The sequence below is a fragment of the Nannospalax galili genome, unplaced genomic scaffold, assembly GCF_000622305.1.
Source record: "Nannospalax galili isolate Female #2095 unplaced genomic scaffold, S.galili_v1.0 scaffold32, whole genome shotgun sequence".
Classification (NCBI taxonomy): Eukaryota; Metazoa; Chordata; class Mammalia; order Rodentia; family Spalacidae; genus Nannospalax; species Nannospalax galili.
The window spans coordinates 8,369,264-8,391,929 of NW_008335297.1; the positions used below are offsets into that span (position 1 = coordinate 8,369,264).

The 22,666-nt window shown below is 42.0% G+C and overlaps 1 protein-coding gene across 18 annotated transcripts in view; it reads right to left on the reverse strand.

Moving 5' to 3' along the window:
* Window positions 1-11,454: 11,454 nt before the first annotated feature.
* Window positions 11,455-22,666, reverse strand: part of Rbfox1 (RNA binding fox-1 homolog 1) — a 383,510-nt gene continuing 372,298 nt past the window's right edge. For 5 of the 18 annotated variants that reach the window (XM_008829975.2, XM_008829968.2, XM_008829960.2 and 2 more), the window contains 2 exons: window positions 13,219-13,294; window positions 11,455-11,639 (listed from right to left, as the gene is read on the reverse strand). In XM_008829975.2, the coding sequence (XP_008828197.1) occupies window positions 11,517-11,639; window positions 13,219-13,294 (199 nt within the window). In that variant the 3' untranslated portion in view covers window positions 11,455-11,516. Of the gene's footprint in view, window positions 12,841-13,218; window positions 13,295-22,666 lie in introns of all 18 variants that reach the window. The other 13 variants (XM_029562016.1, XM_008829961.2, XM_008829965.2 and 10 more) reach the window with 9 other exon arrangements.

Here is a 22,666-nt window from a genome sequence, read left to right on the forward strand (position 1 = left end):
GGACCCATAAAACAGGCTAGGCTATTTGGCCAGAGAGTCCCAGGGATTTTCCTACCTCTGCCTTCTGAGCACTGAAACAAGTATGCACCATCTTGCCAGGCTTTTTATTAATGTGGGTTCTGGGAACTGAACTCAGATCTTCATGCTTGCAAGGTAAGAAGTTTAGTGACTGAGCTGTCTTTACAGCACTCTGTGCAAAAAATGTCTTGAGGCTCAGGGAAAGAGGAGCAGTGTGGTGGGGTCTTAAGCACCTTGCCCATATTTAGAGAAGTTTGTATGTGTTGCAAACATTTCCAAAATTAGATTTCAGGGAAATTAGAGTTCCATCTATTTTCTTAAAGAGGAAGTAGATTGGACATGGTTAGATGTCTCAACTCGGAGTGTTGGATCTGCACATGTAGTGAAGTGGCCCATAGCAGACACTCCCAGGACCTTTACCAGATGAGTGTTGGTTGGGTACACATGGACTCCATCTTACTGTAAAGATTTTCAAGACCAGTTTCAGTAAGTGAAGGACTCCCCTGCAGTTTTGAAATCAACCTCCCTCGGAACTCTTGCCTATGGTTATTGAGCTCATCACCTCACTTTTAATTGCGGGGTTTTGCAGCTGTCTTCAAGTGGAAGGTGGATGACTTTTCCAGAAGGCAAAGCTTTAGCTGGCTTGTTGAACTTGCACAGAAACCTGATGGGGTATTTCACCAGTCTGAAAGCTGAGAGGTGAATTAAAATGCCAAGAGCAGGAAGAAGAGGAAGAAAGAGGAGGCAGGGGATGTGGGAAGAGGGAGAACAATAGAGATGGGGGAGGGAAGGGGAGGGGGAGGGGGAGGATGACAACGATGAAGACAGCAGAGAAAAAATCCAAATTCACCTACAAGTTGGAAAAAAGAAAAATGAAAAAAACCGTCTACTGCATTTTGCTGTCCAATCTTCCATCCTTGCTGATGCCATGCTTAGGTCTTCAGCTTAACTGAAGACAACAGTTTCTATTGTTATGTTTTTTTTTTTTTGTTTTTTTAATCAACTTGGAGTCATTTTGTTTTTAAGTTGCAGAAAATTTGCCCTTTTTTTAAGAAAAAGAAAGAGGGTTTTATGTGTTTCTTCTGTGCCAGGCATAAACAACTTTGAATATCGATATTTGAATAGTGCGACTAAAATGGTAAGTTTTTAGAGTTTTTTCCCTTCTGTTTTGCTCATAAGTACATTAGCTGTCTCTGTCTCTGTCTCTGTCTCTCTCTCTCTCTCTCTCTCTCTCTCTCTCTCTCTCTCGCACACACACACACATTCATACACACACATTCACACACAGGTCTCCAGTGAGAGGAGAACAGGTCTGTGAACAAAAGAAGAACAATGCATCATCTAGTCTCGCAGTTTAGGGAGATAAGGAAAAAAGCAGCAGCCAGGTGGTTGGCTGACAGCCCCATCTAGTCGCACAGGATTCTGGGCTGAAGCCCTCCTTCCAGTAATGAATCCCAGTACCTGTCTCTCTTCAGCCTGGGAGTGTTTGTGGGAGATAAAAAGGCAAGCAGTGTGCTGCGCCTCTGACCTGCTTTCTCAGCTCTCCAGGACTTCCTGGTGTGGCTGCAGAAAGTTTGACTTTCCAGATGTGAGCGGAAGGCTGCTTTCCTGCCTGAAGTTACCACTGTCTGCTTTAAGGCACTTTTTGGGTTGGGGAGTGGGGTGATAGAGGGGAAGAAAGAAGCTGGGGCTGTGGGAGATTTAAGGTTAACTGGCATCTGGCTGCTGAAATACCAATTTGCATTCTGTGCCCTCCCAACCATCCCCTGCCCGCTCAGCACCATTACCCTACTTTTTGGGTCTCTGCGCTTCTATTTTCTACCTACAGCTGCTGTTTTTTTCCCTTTTCCTTTTTTGAGCCTGGGGAATACTCTTGCTCTCGCTGACTTTTTGCTTCATTCAGGCAACACGCCATCTGTCTATTTCAGTCAGAGAGCTAGGATGTCAAAGTCACAGGTGCAGTCTGGGTTTCCTGAGGGATAATCATGGGAAGCAGTAGCGTGCCTCTCACAGGTATGCAGCAGGAGAAAGGCAGGCAGTCTCTGGGGGCCCCATGGGATCTCACCCTCTAGACCAAAGCGGCTCAAACTGGGTAACTGAATGTCTGAAAGTGGGGATTGTGCTATCCACTCTATCTCTCTGTCGATCGATCTATCTATCATCTATCTATCTATCTATCTATCTATCTATCTATCTATCTATCATCATCATCTATCTTCTATCTCTCCATCCATCCATCATCTATCTGGTAATTATCTCCTATCATCTATTTATCTATCTATCAATCCATCTAATCTATCATCAATCATCTATCATCTATCTATCCATCCATCCATCATCTATCTGGTAATTATCTCCTATCATCTATCAATCTATCTACTCTCTATCTATCATCTATCTATCATCTATCATCTATCTATATCTATATCTATCTATCATCTATCTATCATCAATCGTCTATCTATCATCTATCCATCCATCCATCCATCCATCTGGTAATTATCTCCTATCATCTATCAATCTATCTTCTTTCTATCATCTATCATCAATCATCTATCATCTATCTATATCTATATCTATCTATCTATCATCTATCTATCACCTATCTATCATCAATCGTCTATCATCCATCCATCCATCCATCATCTATGTGGTAATTATCTCCTATCATCTATCAATCTATCTTCTTTCTATCATCTATCATCTATCTATCTATCTATCATCTATCTATCTATCTATCTATCTATCTATCTATCTATCTATCATCTATCTATCTAATCATCAATCATCTATCTAATCATCTATTATCTAATCATTATCTATCTAATCATTATCTATCTAATCATCTATCTATCTAATCATCAATCATCTATCTATCTGTCTGTCTGTCTGTCTGTCTATCTATCATCATCATCTATGTACCATCTACCTGGAAATAGCAAAAGGTTTCTGAATGTGCAGTGAGCAAAAAGCAATTCAAAATCAAAGCCAAATCTGAGATGTGTCTGGATGCACTCACCTGAATTGCATCCAGAGACTTCACTGCAGCCTTGGTCTTGAACACACAGCTGTTTGTGCACTTTGCACCATGCCTGCCATCACACCATGAGAATGAGACAACTTTGAAAAAGCCTGAAATACCTCAGGGTTTAAATGTTTTTAATTTTATATAAATTGTGTGTGTGTGTGTGTGTGCACACGTGCGTGCGCGCGCCTTGTTATGCATGGGGGGGTGTCAGAGAACAACTTGTGGGGAGTCTGTTCTCTCCTTTCACAATGTGGGTCTGGAATCAAACTCAGGTCTTCAGGCTTGGTAGCAGGTGACTTTACTCAGTGAGCCAGCTCACTAGCCCAATTGCTGCATTTTCACTGTACACATAAGATTTTCCACTTAAATTTAATGGTTTAATTAGGGGAAACACTTCAATATTTTCTTATCATTGCTCACTCAGCATGTTACTATCCCATTGGTTATCTTTGGATTGTGCCATGTTACAAAGAAGCACATCCATGTCTTCAACATGCTGCTGTGCTTTCATCTTCAGTGCACAGTAAAACTTTATGTGTACCAAAGAATTTTTTTTAAAGTAAGTTTCCTTATATTTTTTAAAAAATCGGTGAATATTTGACTTATGTACTTATTTACCTGGGGCCAAATTAAAACTTTTTAAAGGAAAATGGGTCACAGGTGGAAAGAGTTTACAAAGCTCTGATGTAGATCAGGGTTCAGCAGGCAGTCACTGGAGCCAGATCTCTGAGTGCAGTGTGCAGGAGAGGAGAGGACTCTGTATTTGGAGACTGTCTCCAGTGCTTATGAGCTTTGCGTTATGAGGCTGACTGTCCATCCAGGCTGCAAGGATGAGGTGTAGGGTATGTTTGAGCCTGGGTTAGCACAGAGCAGCACACACTTTGGAGGCAGCCAGGGTGCCTTTACTGTTTACCAGCCTCGTTTGAACCTCCATGACCTGGCAGGTAGACAGGGGCAATCATGTATTTACCTTACCTTACTGAGGGCTAAGTAAGATCAAAACACTAATGACTATAAGATTTATAGTAATAATCCCCATTTGTTGATCATATACTTGAAATAAATGAGCATGAATTTAGGGACCCATTTGTAGTTATGTTAAAGCCTAAAATTAAATGTATTTAAAAGCATTTAGAACTAGGTATGGCAGTGAATGCCTTAATCCCAATGCTTGGGAAGCCTAGGCAGAGGAATCATGAGTTCAAAGCCAGCCTGTCTTAAAATGAAACAAAAATTATGGGCTGGGGAGACAGCTCAGTTGGTAAAAGGCTTCCCTTTTAACTATGAGGACCCAAGCTTGATCCCTAGAACATTTTATTAAGCCAGGTATGGTGGCACACACTTGTAACCCTATTGCTAGAGAGGGAGAGACACCTGAATCCCTGAGACTTGGCAGCCAGCCAGTCCTAGTCTACTTAGTAGCCTCAAGGCCAATGAGCAAGCCCGACTCAACGAAAACAAGGTAGGAGGCACTTGAGGGATGATACCTGAGGTTGACCACTGGCCACCTTGTGCACTAGCACACATCATACATGCTATGTGTGCCTATAAAGATGTTTCAGGTAAATGTAATTGTGTATGTCTTTAAGTGTAAACATATATATTGTATAGTTAAGGAATATACGTTACTGAAACGTGTGTATAGATATTTAGGTTCTTTATATCGAGAAATGATTTTTTTTATTAAAAAGGAAAAGTGCTATATAGCAGGCCAGGTTTTAATGCATCTTCTTGTCCCAAGGACCCTATGGGTTAGTTAGATCTTATTATTGTTTCCATTTTACAGATGAAGTAACTGAAGTTCAGTGAAGATAAGAGATAATCTTACACTGGTGAGAGGGCTCAGGGGGTAAAGGTGCTTGTAGCCCAGCCTGATGGTCTGAGTTCAATCCCTAGGACCCACATGGTAGAAAAGACCAATCCCTGCACCACATGTGCACAGCGGTATACATGCATGAACACACACACACACAAAAAGTAAAAAAATTAAAGATATCCTTTCTTCTGTAAGACGATAGAAATTCTCATGAACATAAGTGTATAGATTAAGTACATGTGCAGAATGCCTACCAATGTATTGGAATGATCTTAGTAGTTTTATTTTCAATGCAGTCTCCAACACTTGTTCCCTTTGGGAAAGGGTGCTATTAGGTTTGAAAGACAGACTGATCAGTGCTTTCGTCACAGTACCAACTTGCTACTCAAAACATAGCTTCTTGTGGAGAGGCTTGGTAAATACTTTTCCTGTGGTCAGATACTTGTGATCAGACTAGCGTTCCCGGTGTTCATTCTCCAGGCTACAGGGCACACTTGGTGCCTCCCTAGTGTTCCAGGAGGGCAATCAGTGCACAGTATAGGAAGTAAGACTGGAGTCCCAGAGGAGACCCCTTTAAAGTGCCTAGGAACAGCTGTTACTGATCAAGTGCAAATCTACATCCCCAGCGACTGGAAACACCAGGAATGAAAAACCATGATTTTCCCCATGTATTGAAAGACTTTGTTTTGGGCTATGTGATGAATTGGCCCTCGGCTGAGTGTTAAGCACGAGGTGGAATTCTGAGCAAATGCATGATGAGAACTTCAGACTCTTTGGAAAATACTGCACATTGAGAATTTGTGTACAAGTGTCCTGAATATGAAAACACATGCCATTGCACACAAAGGTATTATGAAAAGCAAGATTCCCCTACTAGAAAACCCAACCATTGTAAATTTCTCAACAGAGATGTCTGTCTTATTTCTCCTTGGGTGGGGTTATTACTTTCAGTTCTAGGTCCTGACTTTATTACTGAGATCAGTAATCACAGGCTGTGGAGAGGAAGGTGGAGAATTTATTTCATATATTTGTACATGTATGTATGTGCTTATATTCATGTACTCACATAGCCCACAACATGCGTACACTTGGGCATATATATTATTCAATATCAGGTCCATAGGAGACTAGAGCACAGAGTCTTATCACTAAGGCCCCTGGAAGATGGTACCTCCCAAGCAATAATGGTTCTTGGCTGTGGAAGTACGTCAAGCCAAGTGGCCCAAGAATTTGCCTTTGTGTTCTACTCACTAGATGAAGCTTAGGAAGTCTATGACCCTTATGTTGGAATGATGCTGTTCAGCAGGTAAGGACTTTTGCTTGCTTGTGTGTATGAATCTGTGCGTGCATGGGGTCATGAAGTGCTCAACCAAAATACTGATTTATAAAAAGGGCTCCTTTCCAGGAAGTAGGCACAGGATTTGTATAACATTATGGTAACAATCGTCAGGATGTTGTCTATAGTGGTCATAGGTGGCTTTAAAAAGTTAAGTAGGGCTAGGGAGACAGCTCAGTTGATAAAGTACTTGTTATGCGAGTTGAGGACTTGAATTGAAATTCCAAGATCCCATGTAAAGCCAGGTGTGGTATCACTTGTTTATAATCCCAACATTCTTATGGAGGGATGAGAGGCAGAGACAGGAGACTCCCTGGAAGTTCAAGGGCCAACCAGCCTGGCACACAGCTTCAAAAAACAAAGGGATAATGTCTCAAGGTGGAAGGCAAGGACGAACACCTGCAGTTGTCCTCTGACCTCCACATGTACACTGTGGCATGTATGCTCCTGCATACGTGTACATGCACACACGCCCCCATGGACACACCAAAAAAATGAAAAAAATTAGATGGAAAAGCTTTTACTGTTTAACATTTTAAGAACTATAATATGAGCAAGAGGGGTCATGGCCATGTTTCATAGTACTCATAGGAAAATGCAGAACCTCTACGAATACAAGAAACATGAACATTCCATTTGGGCCTCTTTGGGCTTAGTTTCTGATGTCCAAGTAGATACTGGGGCAGGATGACATGCCTTGGCACCCACTGGCAAATCTTTCAAGAAACTGATTCACTTTGGTCACTTTTCATTCATATTTTACCTGAAATTTATATGCTGCTTTCCATTCTCTAAATGAGCCAGCTTTTGGGCCATCTACGTCTCGTCTCCCTCTTTATATTTAATGGTGTAAGGAAGGTGTAAGGCAGGTGTAAGGCAGTAACTAGGAGACCCTCACCTCCCTTCTGCCTCCTGCCAGAATACAGCTAGCAACTTCTTTGTTTTTATTAATACGCCCTTACATATTGTGTCAGAAGAACACTAGAGTCCTAGGTTCAATATCACTCTTCCGCCACTGTTGTCATCATCCTTACCATAAAGGAGCAGTTTGTGGAAGAGGACACAGACTTCAGGGTAGCCAAACCTTCATGTGGAACCCTTCCAAAACTTACTAGGTATTACTTAGAGATAACTCAAATGAGGTTTTGAATCTTATGGTCTTCATTATAAAATTCAAGGCAAAAAAAAATTTTTTTTTTTTTTGGTCTTTTTGAGACAAGGTCTCATCTGTAGCCCCAGCTGTCCTGGAACTCACTACGTAGACCAGGCTGGCCTTGAACTCACAGAGATCCACCTGTGCTGGGATTAAAGGCGTGCGCCACCAGCTTGGCAAAAGTATTTTTAAGAATCTATCGACATAGGGCAATAAAAGTTGACTGTAATCTATACATTTCCATAGATGAGGAGTTTACAGAGATGACGCCACTGAATACATGTGAAATGGTATAATTCACACTCTATGTGTGTTGTATATGCATATACGTTTGTGAGCGTATGGTATGTGGGTACATGTTTGCATGTGCATATGGAGGCCAGATGTTGTTGATGAATGCCTTCTGTTTTTTTGTTTTTTTTTTTTTTTTCCCCACACAGGCTCTCTCATTGAACCTGGAGCTCACCAATTTGGCAAGACTAGCAGGCCATTGAGCAGCCAGGGACTATTCTGTGTCTACCTTCCCAGTGCTAAAATTGCAGCTGGGTACCACTATGCCCAGCTTTTAATGAGGGTGCTAGGGAAAGGAACTCAGGACCTCGTGCTTAAACAGCAAGCACTTTACCAACTCAGTTATCTTCCCAGCACTTGTAATTCATACTATTAAGATAACCTTTCATATAGAAAGAGAATGGGAGACCAAATATATCTGGAGGACTCTCAGGTTAGAAACCTTCATCTCTAAAGTTCTGGTTGGTCTGATAAGAGTGTTCCCCATCACCCCCTCTGTGATCTTACATTAATTAACCTCTTTGTGCTTCTACTCTTTTGCCTATAAGTAACATCGGCCCATAATTTCTGAAGTGTTGCTGTCAGCACTTTACATAGCCTTATTCCACATCACAGTATTAAGGGGGTACATGCTTCCTCACCTGAACCGTATGAATGAAGAGACTGAGGCACATGGCTTTGGCTGAACTTGTTCTGGACTGAATTCAGGTGTCACCTCAGCCCAGATATCTTAAGTACCCAATAGATGTGAACTCTCAGGCTTCCTCACAAAGTCCTCCAACCAGTTGTTTAATTACTTGTATGTGTGATTCATTTGAAGTCTACAGTGTGCTGATGTTGAGGCTAAACTACAGGCTGTTTGCAAGTGGAAGAGGAACAGCTAACGCTCAGAGTGAACTTAGTTTCTCAAACATCTCTGCATGGTTCCACTCATTTCTTTGGATCGATGAGTGAGAAGGAAAAGTGATATGACTCTGAGGAATAGAGCAGCCACAGGAGCACCTGGTCTTCCCAGACCAAAGATACCTACCTACTGTGAGTTTTGGCAGCACCCACCCTTTTCCCCTGGTGGTCACAATCTACAGGCATGTGAGTGTGTATGCATGTGTGTGCCAAATCCAACCTGTGTGTGAGGAGATCCACGGAGGAAAAAGAACTCAGAACACCAAATCACAGGTACCTTTTCAGACTAAGCTTTTATTTTTGATATTACAAACCAGTTTTCTTTATTCACAAACCACTGTAAGTGATATAAACACTAATTTCTAAAGACAGATATACACATTTTCTGGGTTTGCAGATTGAGTGATGTGTGTTAAGAAGTCACTATATGCCACATTAATCTTTTTTCCATAATTCATAATAGCAATAGTTATTTAGATAAATGAAAACATTCCAAATAAATACTTAAAAAAAATCCAAAATGTTTGTTTACACCTCTGACATAACATTTTAAAAGGACTTAGTGGCATCTCAGCAGAGTGCCTAGACAGAAGATTCTGCGACATCGGTTGGCACCCACTTGCTCTAAATGATTTTATTAAAACTACATACAGTCATGGGGAAAGTACATTTCATTGATGAAAATCAAAACTGCAAATGATTTTTACTTTAACCAGCACAGTAAGAATTCCATGTTTGTGATTCCATACACAATGCAGGTTCTGGGCTTTGAAAGCTGGTGCAATTGGGAGGAATCTGTTCATTCTTCAGCAGCCCCCTGTTCTGTTCCTGTCTTTATCCTGTCTAGAGTCAACTGCTATAGCATCATAATAAACTGTTGTCTTGGATAACATCAACCAGGCACACACTGCCAATCACCTGTACCAAGTGGGGGCTGAGAACTTTTGGTGATACCAAATGGCCCCTGGCCCTACCCCTCCTCCCCAAAGACCAATTTCTAGACTTTTCTCTGCCTAGCAGTCCCCGCCCCCCGCCGACTTCCTTTTCTGTCTCCCAAATCTTGATCATCTGTCTTAGCTATCAAAGCTACAGAAACTTTGTTTTCAAATCTCATGAAACTTTATTGATGGTTAAATGTCCAACCGATCTTACGGGCATGCACGTAAGGATGATGAGGGAAAGCTGGATCACAAACACTTTTTTTTTTCTTTTTAAAGTTTTGTTTGGTTTTCATCTTAAAGCAGAGTTGTTACAGCGGATTGGCAGGTTCACAGCGTGAGTGGATAACTTACTAAAGTGCGTACCATCTGGCCTGCACTGCACACAGAGGCAGCAACACTAAGGGGAACGGCTTGCTGCTTTTTTAATTTAAATACAAAACAGGAAGACCCGTGACAGATACCCCAACTTAGGTTAACTTGTAAACAGGACAACATGGGAGGAGTTCAAACAGAAGAAACTCACACAAGCTGCAATTTGTCGGCTGTTTTGCTCTGGCCCTGCATCCGACATCCGAGAAAGGATAAGGGATGACTTTGTTCTTTGAGGAGGAAGAGAGTGGTTCTGGTTTTCTGTTGTTGTTTTTTATTTTATTATTTATTTATCTGTTTTTTTATTTATTTATTTTTTTTGCTTCCTTCTGACAAGTGTCCTGGGCCTTGGAAACAGAATTAAAGATACTGGTTTAAGATAATTCTGGGGCACTGAGGGAGAGGTGGAAGGGCAGGCTCTCACAGACCGAAAAATTGCAAGTTGTTCACAATGCAGTCGTGTTTCAAAAAGTATCAAGCTGATGAAAATACCGTGATTATCTCTACTCAATGATTGCAATACTTGTAAAATGCATCTATAAATCCAGATATGATTATCATGATTCCATAAAAATTATACGTCTGTCTCTAACAATTATTCTACTCAGCTAAAACTAAAGCCTCATATAGACTGTCTCTAGAACGTAACTCCACTGCACAGATGGAAATTTTATACATATTTTAACTGGTACAAAGAATTTAAGTTTTTATTACTTTCTTTTTTTGGAAAAAAAGAAAAAAATAGAAACAGTGCTTTTTATCACCTTTTTATTAATGTTATTTTTTTCCCTCCCATAATATAAAAGTCAGCAGTGATATCAATAATTTATTATACTGGAAGAAATATAAAAAGAATGCTTATTGATGGCCTAACTAGTAATCTTTGCTTAAATAACCAGTGGCTAGGTAAGAAGCTGAATACTGCCTGCTGGAATGATAATAAAGGTGGACGTACACAGCTTCCTTCGACTCCCATCGATGCTGCAAGAAGCAGCTTCTTAATAGAACCTTTGGCTTGACATGGCCACGAGTAACTTAGAACCATTGATTTACGATTGTTGGTGCAGTGGGTCATTTAGATTCATCAGTTACTATATATATAATTTTTTCTTTCGGTCGAACCCCAGTCCCTAACCCCTAAGTCCCTCCCGGCCTCCCCTTTGACAAAATAAAATAGATGCAGAAAGAATGACTGGTCACTTATACTCTTCCCGAACAGCTTAACCCCAGTAGCTTCGTGTTCAGCATATATAATTCATTTACATAATATAGCACTCTGGATATGGCCCTAAACCAGTTTGGATTCATATCTAGTGTCTCTCTAGATCAACCACAAAAACTCCTACAGCCAGCAACCGAACTATGGAAACCTTCAGAAATCAAAGACCCACAATATTAAAATACACAGAACAAAATATCTGAGGTATAAGATAAAAAATGTAATTTTTTTCCTCTTTTTATTTTTAGTTGTTTTTTTTTTTTTTTTTTTTTTTTTTTAAACTTTACTGAGAATTCCATACATGTATTTAAGGTGTTTTGATAAAACCCATGCCCACTCCCTCCCCTCCAACACCTCCCAAATTTCCCCATCACTTTTTTTTTTTTTCTTTTTTTTTTTTTTTTTTTTTTTTTTTTTTTTTTTTTTAAATGATTTTTGTCACTCAGTATGGAGCAAAACGGTTGTATCCCCCTCGGTATATACTAGCCTGCAATGAAGAAAGAACGAGACCCACATCATCAGCATGGCTCCTAGTCTTGGCATCAGTCAAGGGCGCAAAAGCATTCTGAAACAAAGCAATTTGAGGTGTGTGTTTTTTTACATTTTTCCTTTTGTAACATGTGGATCATCAAAAAGACTAATGTCGAAAAAAAGACACTCAAAACCAACCAAAATGGTGGGGGGCGGCATCCCCTTCCCAATCCCAGGGCTCTTTCAGGAAGCTAAAAATAGGGCCAGTCCTGACCTCTCTATAGCAACTCCTTCTAAAGAAAAATCCCTATGACATCAAATTGTGTCAGGCAGTCCTGTTAGCTATGAGGACTCTCTAGTTCACAAATGGGACAATGGAAGGATTTAAACTGTCTTGTTTTATTGGTTTGTTTCTTTGATGGATGGATTAATTGACAAGATGTTCCCCTGGGGGAAACTTTATTTATATTCAAGGATGATTCTAGACAATTTATTGAATGTAGGGATTCAACTCTCCATTCCAACCCTTTCCTCGATTGACGTAGGTGTCGAAGCAGAGTTGCTGAATGCCAAATCAAGATAAAAATAAAAGCCTGCATCTTTGATTCCGCATGACACCCTATGAACCTGACCTTGTGAGGGGAGCAGCAGAGGGGCCCTGCTGGGTGTAGCTGAACTTGTGCAGAACAGTACGTTTTCCAAGTCCTGGTTGGGTTTCTACGACCAGGTTCCAAGGAATTGTCTGACTGTAGCTTTCTCTGGTTATGAGGTGACACTTAACCATTTCCCTTTGCTAAAAGTATTGGCGATTCCAGTGAATGCCTGTGGGGTTGGTTTTTAGGGTCAGGGCTGATATTCTTGACTCAGGCAGAAGACTACATGCCAAAGCGCAGGAATGATCGATAGGCCCTCACGCGATGGGCACGTCTTACTGGACTCAAGAGTTTTAGTGCATAGAAGTTTGAACAAGTACAGGCAAATTCACCCACCCTCACCCCCCACTTTTCCCCTCCCCTTTCCCCTTCCCCAAACAAAATCCCAGACAGCCCACCCCACCCCCCAAGGAAAAAAAAACAAGACAACCCCCAAACCCAGCTGATTCCTTAATTTCTTATGTACTAGGCACACACACAGCGTGCCCCTCTGTCTACTTTCTCTCCTGGGCGACTATGACTTTAAACATGAATTGTAAAAGGGGAGGAGAGGCAGGCAGATTCTCAGCTGCCTGACAGCAGAGGCCTGGAAGTGTGCAGCTTAGCTCCTCTGAAGTCTGTGCTGGGGCTGGAACCTTGGGGCTATGTGAATGGGCAGCAAAGGAGGGAAGGAAAAAAAAGAAAAAAAAGTTCTGCATTGACACTGCATTCCGTTAGTGATGGATTTAATTATCAAAATGACTAATTATTCCATTAAGGTAAGTGCTCGCTAGGTGAGACTTGCAAAATTAGAAATATAATAACTTACATGCACTACATTGCCAAGAAATTAAGACATTTATCAAGTTTACTGGGAGGATTAATGTGGCATTTTAGCTGCTGTTAGCACAAGAGACAAATTCAATTAAGGGGAAGTGAGAGCCCTTCAACCATCAACCCGTACTGAGGCCCCAGCTGGGGGTTGGGAGGGAAGGGGAGGGAGGCAGGAAGAGCAGAGGTGGAGGAGAAATTGTTACTCACCATGGCACCAACGCCGTAGGTGGGGGCTGGAGCAAGTGTGTGGTGGTAGGGGTCGGCAGCATAAACTCGTCCGTAACTGAAAAGAAAAACAGAGGTGAAGACTGGTTCGTCACATGCAGTTACAGAGCAGAAATACCAATCAGAAGATACAAAACACGGAGACACTGTGCAAGGGGGTACTCATCCTAAGACATGAAGCATTTCCCATTCTCCCATGGGGTATGAAGAAGGTCCCCTGTGGTTCATTGAACATTAGCCGGTCACATCAATGTATTCAGTATGTACAGTCATGTGCAGCTTAGTGATAGGAACCTGTCTGAGAAGTGCATTGTTGAATGATTTTGTCTTTGAAACATCCCAGTGTACACAAACCAAGACAACCTTGGTGGTAAAATCTTAGAAGACCCCTGCCATAGGTGTGGTCTGTTGTTAACTGAAACACCACGTGACACGTGACTGTACACACACACACATACCCTGTCCCCACATATAGCACCTCTGTACAGCTGATGTACACCCCACAGTTTGAGGCAGGTGGAAGCCAACACTAGAAAGACTGGTCTTAAGCCCAGTGCCCCAGAGAAGTCAGAGCTCAAGAGAAAACGTCTTATTTTCTGATCTGGGTGTCACCAAAGAAATCTGATAGGGTGCATCAAAAGGGTACAGTGATGGCTCTGTGAAGCTACTGTCCCACAGGTCAGACTGTGACTGAAAGAGCGGAGACACTGTGAAGGGTCCATGGTGCCCCCAACCCCTAGTCCCACTCAGGAATCTTAGCATCCCAGTGTCTCATCCATCCTTGACCAGGTTCTTGGGAGACAGCCCTTCAAAGCAGTATACTCTAATGCACTTCCTCAACTTTTGAATCTGTCGACCATCTTTGTCTGTTCTCTGCCACGGCTTCCAGGACTTGCATTAGAATGAAAATGAATAAAGGATGGAGACCAAATGCACTGTCTAGTGCGTTTCCGAATGAAGCACTGCACACATCATAAGTTAGAGTTCACTTGTTCTAGGTGACATAGCTACAGAGAATCAGAGCTGACCAGTGAACATCCCAGGGTGACCTGTAGTCGAGCCATAATACCACATTCTGTTGCCTGTTTGACAGGGCAGGTATCTTCCTAGAGATGTTTGAACAGTGACATTTTGTTACTGATTGAAGCTGAGATGCAATCTTAGGGTAAGTTCTCTGGAAGGAGGCCTGACATGGAGACTCTAGTGCAAGTGATTTATGGAGAGGTGCTCTCAAGAGGAGGAGAGAGAGCAGAGAGAGAGGCAGGCAGGCAGGTTAAAGTAAAGCCAGAGAGGGAAGCAAGGAGGGGTAACTGGATGTCTTCAATCTGATCTTGTGGGTTACATGTTAGAGCTGGTCTCATCTGGTGGCAAGTGAGTTAGTTTTCCAATACTCATGTAATAGGAGCATCAGCTGAGGGCTTTCCTTCGGGTGGGGGATTTAGCACCTGGCTGAAGAGGCTTTCTTGGACAGAGAGCCATGTACTGAGGAGGGAGGGCTATACTTCATTAGCCAGCAACACTCACAACGGCTGGGGAATGGACATACCAGTCCCTCAGTGACATCTCTGCATTTTCAATAGCTTTTGACTCAGAATTTTTTTTTTTAATGAAGGGACAAACAGGAAATGGTTTGTCTGCTGTATCAACCATAAGCTCATCAGCAGTTCCTTGAAATCCAATGTGTATACCCTTAATTCCTCTCTTTATTTTCTGCATATTTTCCTTCCAACCATCTTCCTCATAGTTAAACCAGAAGGTTACCCAACAACCTGGAAGAGGGCCAAAATCTAGGAGCAAGACCCAGGTTCAAGTCTTGCTCTTCTGGTTACTACTGAATGAGAATCTACTGAGTAGGCCTGGCTTGGTTGTTCATACTGTGGAGCGTGGGAAGGTGAGCTAAACTGAATGGAGGAACTTCCAAGTCTCTGACACCAAGTTAGACCCCAAATAGAAAAAACAATGGATGTTCAGGTTCAGCATGGACATTCCAACAGCCAAGCTCTTCTTGCCTGTTTCTGAGGATACTGAGGTGAAATAGCCTAATTGAGGCAGTCATCTGTAACCCAGAGCTCTCCTAATCCTCAGTAGCAATGCTGTGAATAGCTACTTCTTTTCAGACTTAAAAAAAAAATTTATGTGTATGAACATAATGCCTACATGTAGGGATGTATACAGGAGTCACACAATGCCTGTGGAGGTCAGAAGAAGGCGCCGGATACCCTGGAACTGGAGTTCCAGACAGTTGTCAGCTGCCATGTGGGAGCTGAGAATCGAACCTGGATCCTCTGCAAGAGCAGCCAGTGTTCTTAACCACCGAGCCATCCTTCCAGCCCCCCAAAGCTGCTACTTCTTAGAAGGACATTTCTCAGTGAAACTAACAAATAGTTCCTTTTAGCTTTTCATTCATTGAAGTACCTTTCTGTCCCATTTTGTTCACCCCAAATATCTTTCATCAGAGAGTCTACTCTCTGGGGGGAAATGAGATGCAAAGTGAAGACATAAGGGCTGCTGAAGTGAGAATGAAGTTATCTTAAAGAAATTAGATTGTTACAGAGGTCACTCAACAGGCTTTGGTCTCAACCTAAGAAGGAGCTTCTATGGGGGGTGAGAAAAAAATGATACATCATTTTAGCACTGAGCTTCGCTTCATGAAAAAATGGTCCATCAATGCTCTAGAGAAAAGCCTACAAATAAGATTATTTTCAATACACTTTCTATCTGACAAATTTGGTTATATGAACAGAACTGAAATGAAAAAGAATCATAGGGAGTATGTTAGGTGATAGAGTGCTTCTTGAAAACAAATGTGAAGATGGAAATTGAGCACAAGTTTTATTTTCTTTAAGAATGGTTTTACTATGGCAAAAATGTCTACTTTGGGCTGGGGAGATAGCTCAGTTGGTAAAGTGCTTGCCTCAAAAGCTTGAGAACCCAAGTTTGCGTCTCAAAAGCCACTTAAAAAAAAAAATCCAGGTGTGGTGGCACTTGCTTGTGATCATGCACTAGGGAGGTGGAGACAGGCAGATGGATCCCTGGGGCTCACTGGCCAGCCAGCTCAGCATTATTGTTTAGGCAAGTTCTAAGTCTCAAAAAGACCATGTCTCAAAAAAAGGGTCTATGCCTAAGGAATGACATTGGAGGTGTTCCTCCTGTCTCTGTCTCTGTCTCTGTCTCTGTCTCTGTCTCTCTCTCTCTCTCTCTCTCTCTCTCTCACAGGCACACATGCACACCAACACATGCACTTTTAAGGAGACAACCTAAATGACTGAATAAAAACATAGCCTTCATCTTTTTGTTCAGTACTTTAATCCTTTTGAGACTCTAATACTGGGCATAACTTCAACCTGTGCAGAAAACCCAAGCAGCAGTTCCAAACTGTTCCTCACAAATGAGAAGATCTTTTTCCTCAGGGTGACCTCTACCTTCAGAATACGATGGTTTTATTATGATTAATAAATTTCATTTCCACAGAGGAAGAGGGACCATGTCAGCTCTAGGAAAGCAAGGAAGCTTCTTTTCAAATGCTAATTTCCAAACACGCCCTTGTGTGACACTACAATTTAGACACAAGGTTATTAGGGAAGATGGGAACTTGAGTATTACTTCAGCAGCAGATATGCCAGGCACGTCAGCAACCCAATGTCCTCAGAGCCGGCTAAGCACAACCCCAAGAAAGAGCAGCAATTCCCAGGGTCCTCCACAAGAGCAAGGGAGACGTGCCTTAAGGGTGCCATGTTAAGATCTGACATGAGATGGCATTATCATCCACTCCACCATCTCTGGCCAAACTGAACATCAAGTGATCAGAACATGAGGTTCTCATGGCCTCATTTCCCACAAACCAGCCATCTCAGAAGAGACATTAAGTGTGCCCACTGTGTTCCATATTACCACTCTGATAGAAGACACCAGTGTTTCATCAGAACCAACACCACCTCTGCCCACTCTTATTTCTTCAAAACAAAGTCATCTGCATCTTTCGGATTCATACAGTCTGTCTATCCATCTGTCCTTTGATTCCATCTATCCCTCCATTTCTCTAATTAAATGTAAATCTCTATAGATCTTCTTCCATCATTCTTCTGCTTTAAAGCCCTCCAGTCCTTTTCCATGTATTCCACAATCATATCTTCTGTTCATCTTTCAATCCTTGTTCCCCTGTACCTGTGATCACTGAGTCCCTGGAACTCTGGTTTCATAAGCCTTAGGCACTGGCAAAGCTCATCTCCAGACCTGACTATTTGCTCTGTTTCCACCCGAACTATTTTTTTCAACTATTAATGTCTCAGATGCCATGTCCAAATGTCACTGCCTCCTCTGATCTGACTACTCTTTTCTAACAATTTCTTTACATCATTATTTGTGTGTGTGTGTACACTTATGAATGTGTGTGATGGTCAGAGGATAGCTTGCAGGACTCAATTTTCTCTTTCTACCATATGGATCTTAGGGATCAAACTCAGGGATCAAACTCTGCTTGGCAGTAAGCATCTTTATCTGCTGAACCATCTCACCATCCCTGACCACCCTTTCTGAAGGACACTTCCCAGGCCTGGCTGTACCCCTTTGTGTCCCACAGCATATCTTTGATAATTCTGTTTACTTCTTACCTGATTCTTTACCTTTCCCCTTTCATGGTAGAAGAGAGGCCCATGGGGCTCTATGGAGGCTGTATCTGTCCTGCGGATGGACCACATGGGTGAGGGAAGAGTGAGCATGAGAGAAGTGGGCTTTGAAAGATGTTTCTACCTTACTACAATTCTTTCAGTAAGTTTACCTAGTAGATTTTGTGTGTGTGTGTGTGTGTGTGTGTGTGTGTGTGTGTTGCATGTATGTGAATGTTCACATCCTTTATGAGAAAGATAAATATTTAGATGGAAGAAGGCGTTTGCCTCTTTCGCTGGCTACCTCATCATGTTTACAGCCATAAGACCTCATCTTTTTTGATATCAATAATATTGCTAGAGCAAATATGAAGTGGGGAGAAAGCCAAGGGCTGGGGGGCAAGAAGCTCTATGTTCAAGTCCTGCTTTTCCCTGTCTTTGCTCTCCCAGTTCAGGCAAGACTCCTCTTTTGTACCCTGAACTTCCCCACTCCAAAAAGAGCTTCTGTCTGAGCTCAGCTAAGTTCACATATAAAACACACATAGAAGAAACCTGATATTTTTTTAAAAATGTTTTTGAGACAGGGTCTCCGTGTAGCCCCAGCTGCCCTGGAACTCACTATATAGACCAGGCTGGCCTCCATCTCACAGGATCTACCTGCCTCTGGCTCCAGAGTGCTGGAATTAAGGTTTTGAAATCTGATACATTTTAAAACCATTGGTCAAGGATAGAGAATGTTAGGATGCAAGGCTTCTTACATGGAATTTCACAAGCTAATCTCTTCTTCCTGCCCAGCCCAGACTTTTGATTTCAGAGGCAACTGAAAGATTCTGTTCCAACGTGCTCCCAGGTGCTTCTAGCAATCAAATTACAACTGCTTCCGAATCAAGATCTAATTTATGAGCTGCATCAGTATCTTCAATGACTGTACCTGAACTTAGGGTTATGTTGCAGTGAAATGACTCTTTCGCTTATTGGATGGGAAATAGGAACCTAAACTTTTATATATATATTTTGTGTGTGTGTGTGTGTGTGTGTGTGTGTGTGTGTTTGCACGTGTGAGGGTGTGTGCAGGTGCATGTGGAGGCTAGAGGTTAACATCAGGTATCTTCCTTGACTTTTCTCCACATTACTTACTGAAGCAGGGTCTCCCTCTGGCCCTGAGCCTTGTCTTGCTGGCCAGTTTGGCGGAGGATCCCCTCTCTTTGCCTCCTGGGGAGCTGGTACACTCAACCTGTTTCTATGTGAATGTAAATCTTCACACTTGCATGGCAAGTGCTGCTCCCTTGAGCCATCATCTCCCCAGCCCTGAACCTGCATTTTAAAAGTGCTTTGTCAGTCCTTCCAGAAATGTAAATATTCCTTGTTATTAATGTTTTCAAAAATCTAGTTGAGACAAGCTGTGTGCTAATGAGATAAAATACGCTTATGTGGATAGCCCACACTAGAGTTACAACAGTCTCACAATTTTTTTCCCAGGGCATGTTAAGAACAATGTAATTAATTTCACCCCATTTCAATTAAGAGTCTTTTATGATTCCTTTAACATCTCCTCATGCCTTGGATCTCAGAGACAGCTGGGAGAATCCCTGTGGGGCAGAAAGATGGGTAAAGTATCTTCACCCCTCAGGTGAAGTTTAGAATGTAGTATAGATGTCCTAGATAGTCCAACCACAGCAAGAGAGCATCAAACTTGTGTTTTCTCTCCCAAAAGGAAATGCTGCAGGGGGTGCATTCAAATCGTGGTGTCTTACTAAGGACCAGCCAGTATACTTTAGTGTCTGCAGTGCTTTTAGGGGCTCTTTATATATAAGTTGTAGTTTGTCAATCATTTTGGGAAACCAATCCAGAAAAATCACACTTCACCACAGAGGTGGAGAGGCCCAGTGGTTTAACACCCTGGTATTTGGAGAGCCCTGGGGTTAGATTAGGAGGGTCTTCTCTTTCACTTTCCTGAGGGAGTCTACAGAGATCAGAGTCCTAAGGAGGCTTGTTGTCCCATCTCAATGTCTACCCTTAATGAGACAGTATATGGATGTGAGAAGGTGGCGACTAAGTTGCACCCAATAAGTCATTTTCATCCCACCCAGCTATTTGATCACTGTCATCTGGCCGGTTTGGGTACTTTGCCAAATGAAGTTGGAAGATTCTAATAATTCCTTGTCTCGCTTTATCGTTAATAGAATGCACTGGTGAGTTTTAGCTTCTTACAACCCAGAGGGGAATGTGCCAGGAATATACAAGTTCCTGAACAAGCCAGCTTGTGTTAGCGTTCACACTCTTTGCCCTCCCCAGGGGCCCAAAAGGAGCTGTAGCCAGCCTGAGTCCTGTAGAGGAGGGGAAAGGTAGGTAGGCAGCACATGGCCTTCCTCAGCCTCCCGTTCTCCTATTGCTAGAGTCACTTTTCCCTGACTCAGACACCAGTGCATCTGTTTTCCAAAATAAATGCTCTCAGCAATTTTTTCCTTTTCAATTCAATCATTCCACACTTCTCACTTAGGAAAACAACAACAACAACAACAACAACAACAAAAACCTAAAGCACAACATAAGATCTTACAGACCTTCAAAAAATGTAGGTGCTACTCAGAGATCCATTGGTAATTCTGTGACTGTTTAATTTCATTGAACCCCTTAACTTGTGGGGTTTCTATGAGTTCAAAAAGGGGAACAAACCTCTCCTTTCAAAGGATGAAGAAATGTAGTCCTGACTGCATTGTGGCCACTCTTTCATATTCCATGGCTAAGGCATGTATACCTATTTCTGAAATGAACGGACATCTCTTCCTCTATGCAAGTAAATATCTACCAGACAACCCAGGCGGTTCAGGACAAAAACTCTTCAGTGGCAAGTGGCCATTTCTACCACTTTCAAACTTTTAGGTCTGGGATGAAACAGTGTACACCATTTGGAGACAATACTAATGTGTGTTCTCTTTTGTGTCTCTCTGACACAATGATGGACATCCACAACTTGGAGTGAGGAAAGATTAATTTTTACTCCAATTCTTTCCTTTTAATTCCATTGGGGTCCCCAGCCTATGGGCATTGGGCCTCCCACATTCAGGATGGGTTTTCTACCCTCGGCTAATCTTTGGAAACATCCTCACAGATATACCCAAGTAAGACTTTCTAATCGCCTAGGTGCTTCTCAACCCAGCTGACAATGAACATGAACTATTCTAGGCTCATTCTGGCTAATATTTGGGGCAAACATTCCAAAAGCAACAGTTCATACCCATCCACTATAAAGAGAAATGATACCAACTAGCCTGTTTCATCCTCACAGGCAGGTTTGCAAGGATTTCCAGGACCTAGGGCCAGGCATCCTGGTTTTCTGCTTAGGACAAACACCCTCCTGGAAGCATTAAGATGACAACTGCTTCTAAATATTGGAAAGAACCTGAAGGGCAATGGTTTAGCTAGGGAATGCTCCTGTTCACTTTTTTTGTGGAGTGGCAAATTGAAGTCTGAGCCTCAGGTCTCAGGGTCTTCCTTTACAATAATTTACACATTTTATAATGACTTACTTATGAACCATGGACCTGAGCAGACCTTATATTCTAAAAGTTTCTCAAGGTATACAAGTTAGGAGAACCATACTAGTCCCATAACTCAAAACATCTAGAAAATAGTTACAAATGTTTCAGAAATATCAATAAATAGCCAAGTAGAAGCAGAAGAACTTCTCCATTCATATCTTCAGGGTTCTGGTATTTATTGAGTTGTTTACTTCTTTAGAAATCACTGAGCACAGATTTCAAGCTCATAGTCTTCTCTGCTGCCCAAGAAGGAGCAGTGAAGGTGTCTCCTGAGCTCTTTAATGTCGATGTGGAAGCCACAGAATTTGATTTTGCATGTGAATACTTGTCATACAACTGTGTGAACATAAATGCACACATGAATCCAATACCTATAAAATCTAAAAATATTGGACCCTATACCTGTGGCAATTCAAATAGAATTGCCCTCTCAGTGCAGTTCAATACCTTGCATTGCACTAATCTAAATCTCAGTGGGGCAGGTCAGAAGGGAAAACCTTGATTCTAAAATCACCAAGCAGAATAGCAGCCATTCCCTGAACTCAGAAAGACATAGAAGTCCTCCTACTTGGGCCTTGCAGTATGTGTATTATGGAATGGGTCATCAAATAAAGAAGCCATAAGCACACTCCAGGCCATCTTCCTCTCAGAAACCCTGTTGACCTTTCTGTGTCTAGTACTACTGTAGTAAAAGTAGGAATTTCCCATCATGCTTTGAAATCACCATGGCATCCCAGTGGCAGTGTAATACATGTAAACATTCACAGAAGTTATTAGTATCCTTCACTAGATCTGTAATCTTCCTGCAGAGAAGTGGGGTCGAGTAGTAGCTAGGCATTCTGTAGTAGGTTCAGGATTCCTGGTGCCAACTATGTGTCTCTAGAACTGCTCTATTCCAACGAACCATAAAGGCGGCCACAAATGTGAGTCCTATGTTACTTAAAATTCTACAGTAGTCACAATTAGAAGCAGGTAAATAGAAACAGGTGAAATTCAGTTTTTTAAATTTATGCCACTATAATCCAAACTATGATCACTTGCAATTCACAGTTAGTAATGAAATAGTTTACCCAACCATCAAAGCCCACGTGTTTGAATTCCAGTGTGCTTCAGACTCAGATGTGCGTGGACTGACCACAGCAAGGATTCAAAGTCACTCTAGAGGAAGCTCCATCTCTAGAAAGTCTCCACTGGTAGGCGGGACTTTCCAGGTGTACTTGGAACACTCCCAGGGGAACTTGCTAGAATGCTGACTACTTTCAAGCTCCTTTTTTTAGACAGGGT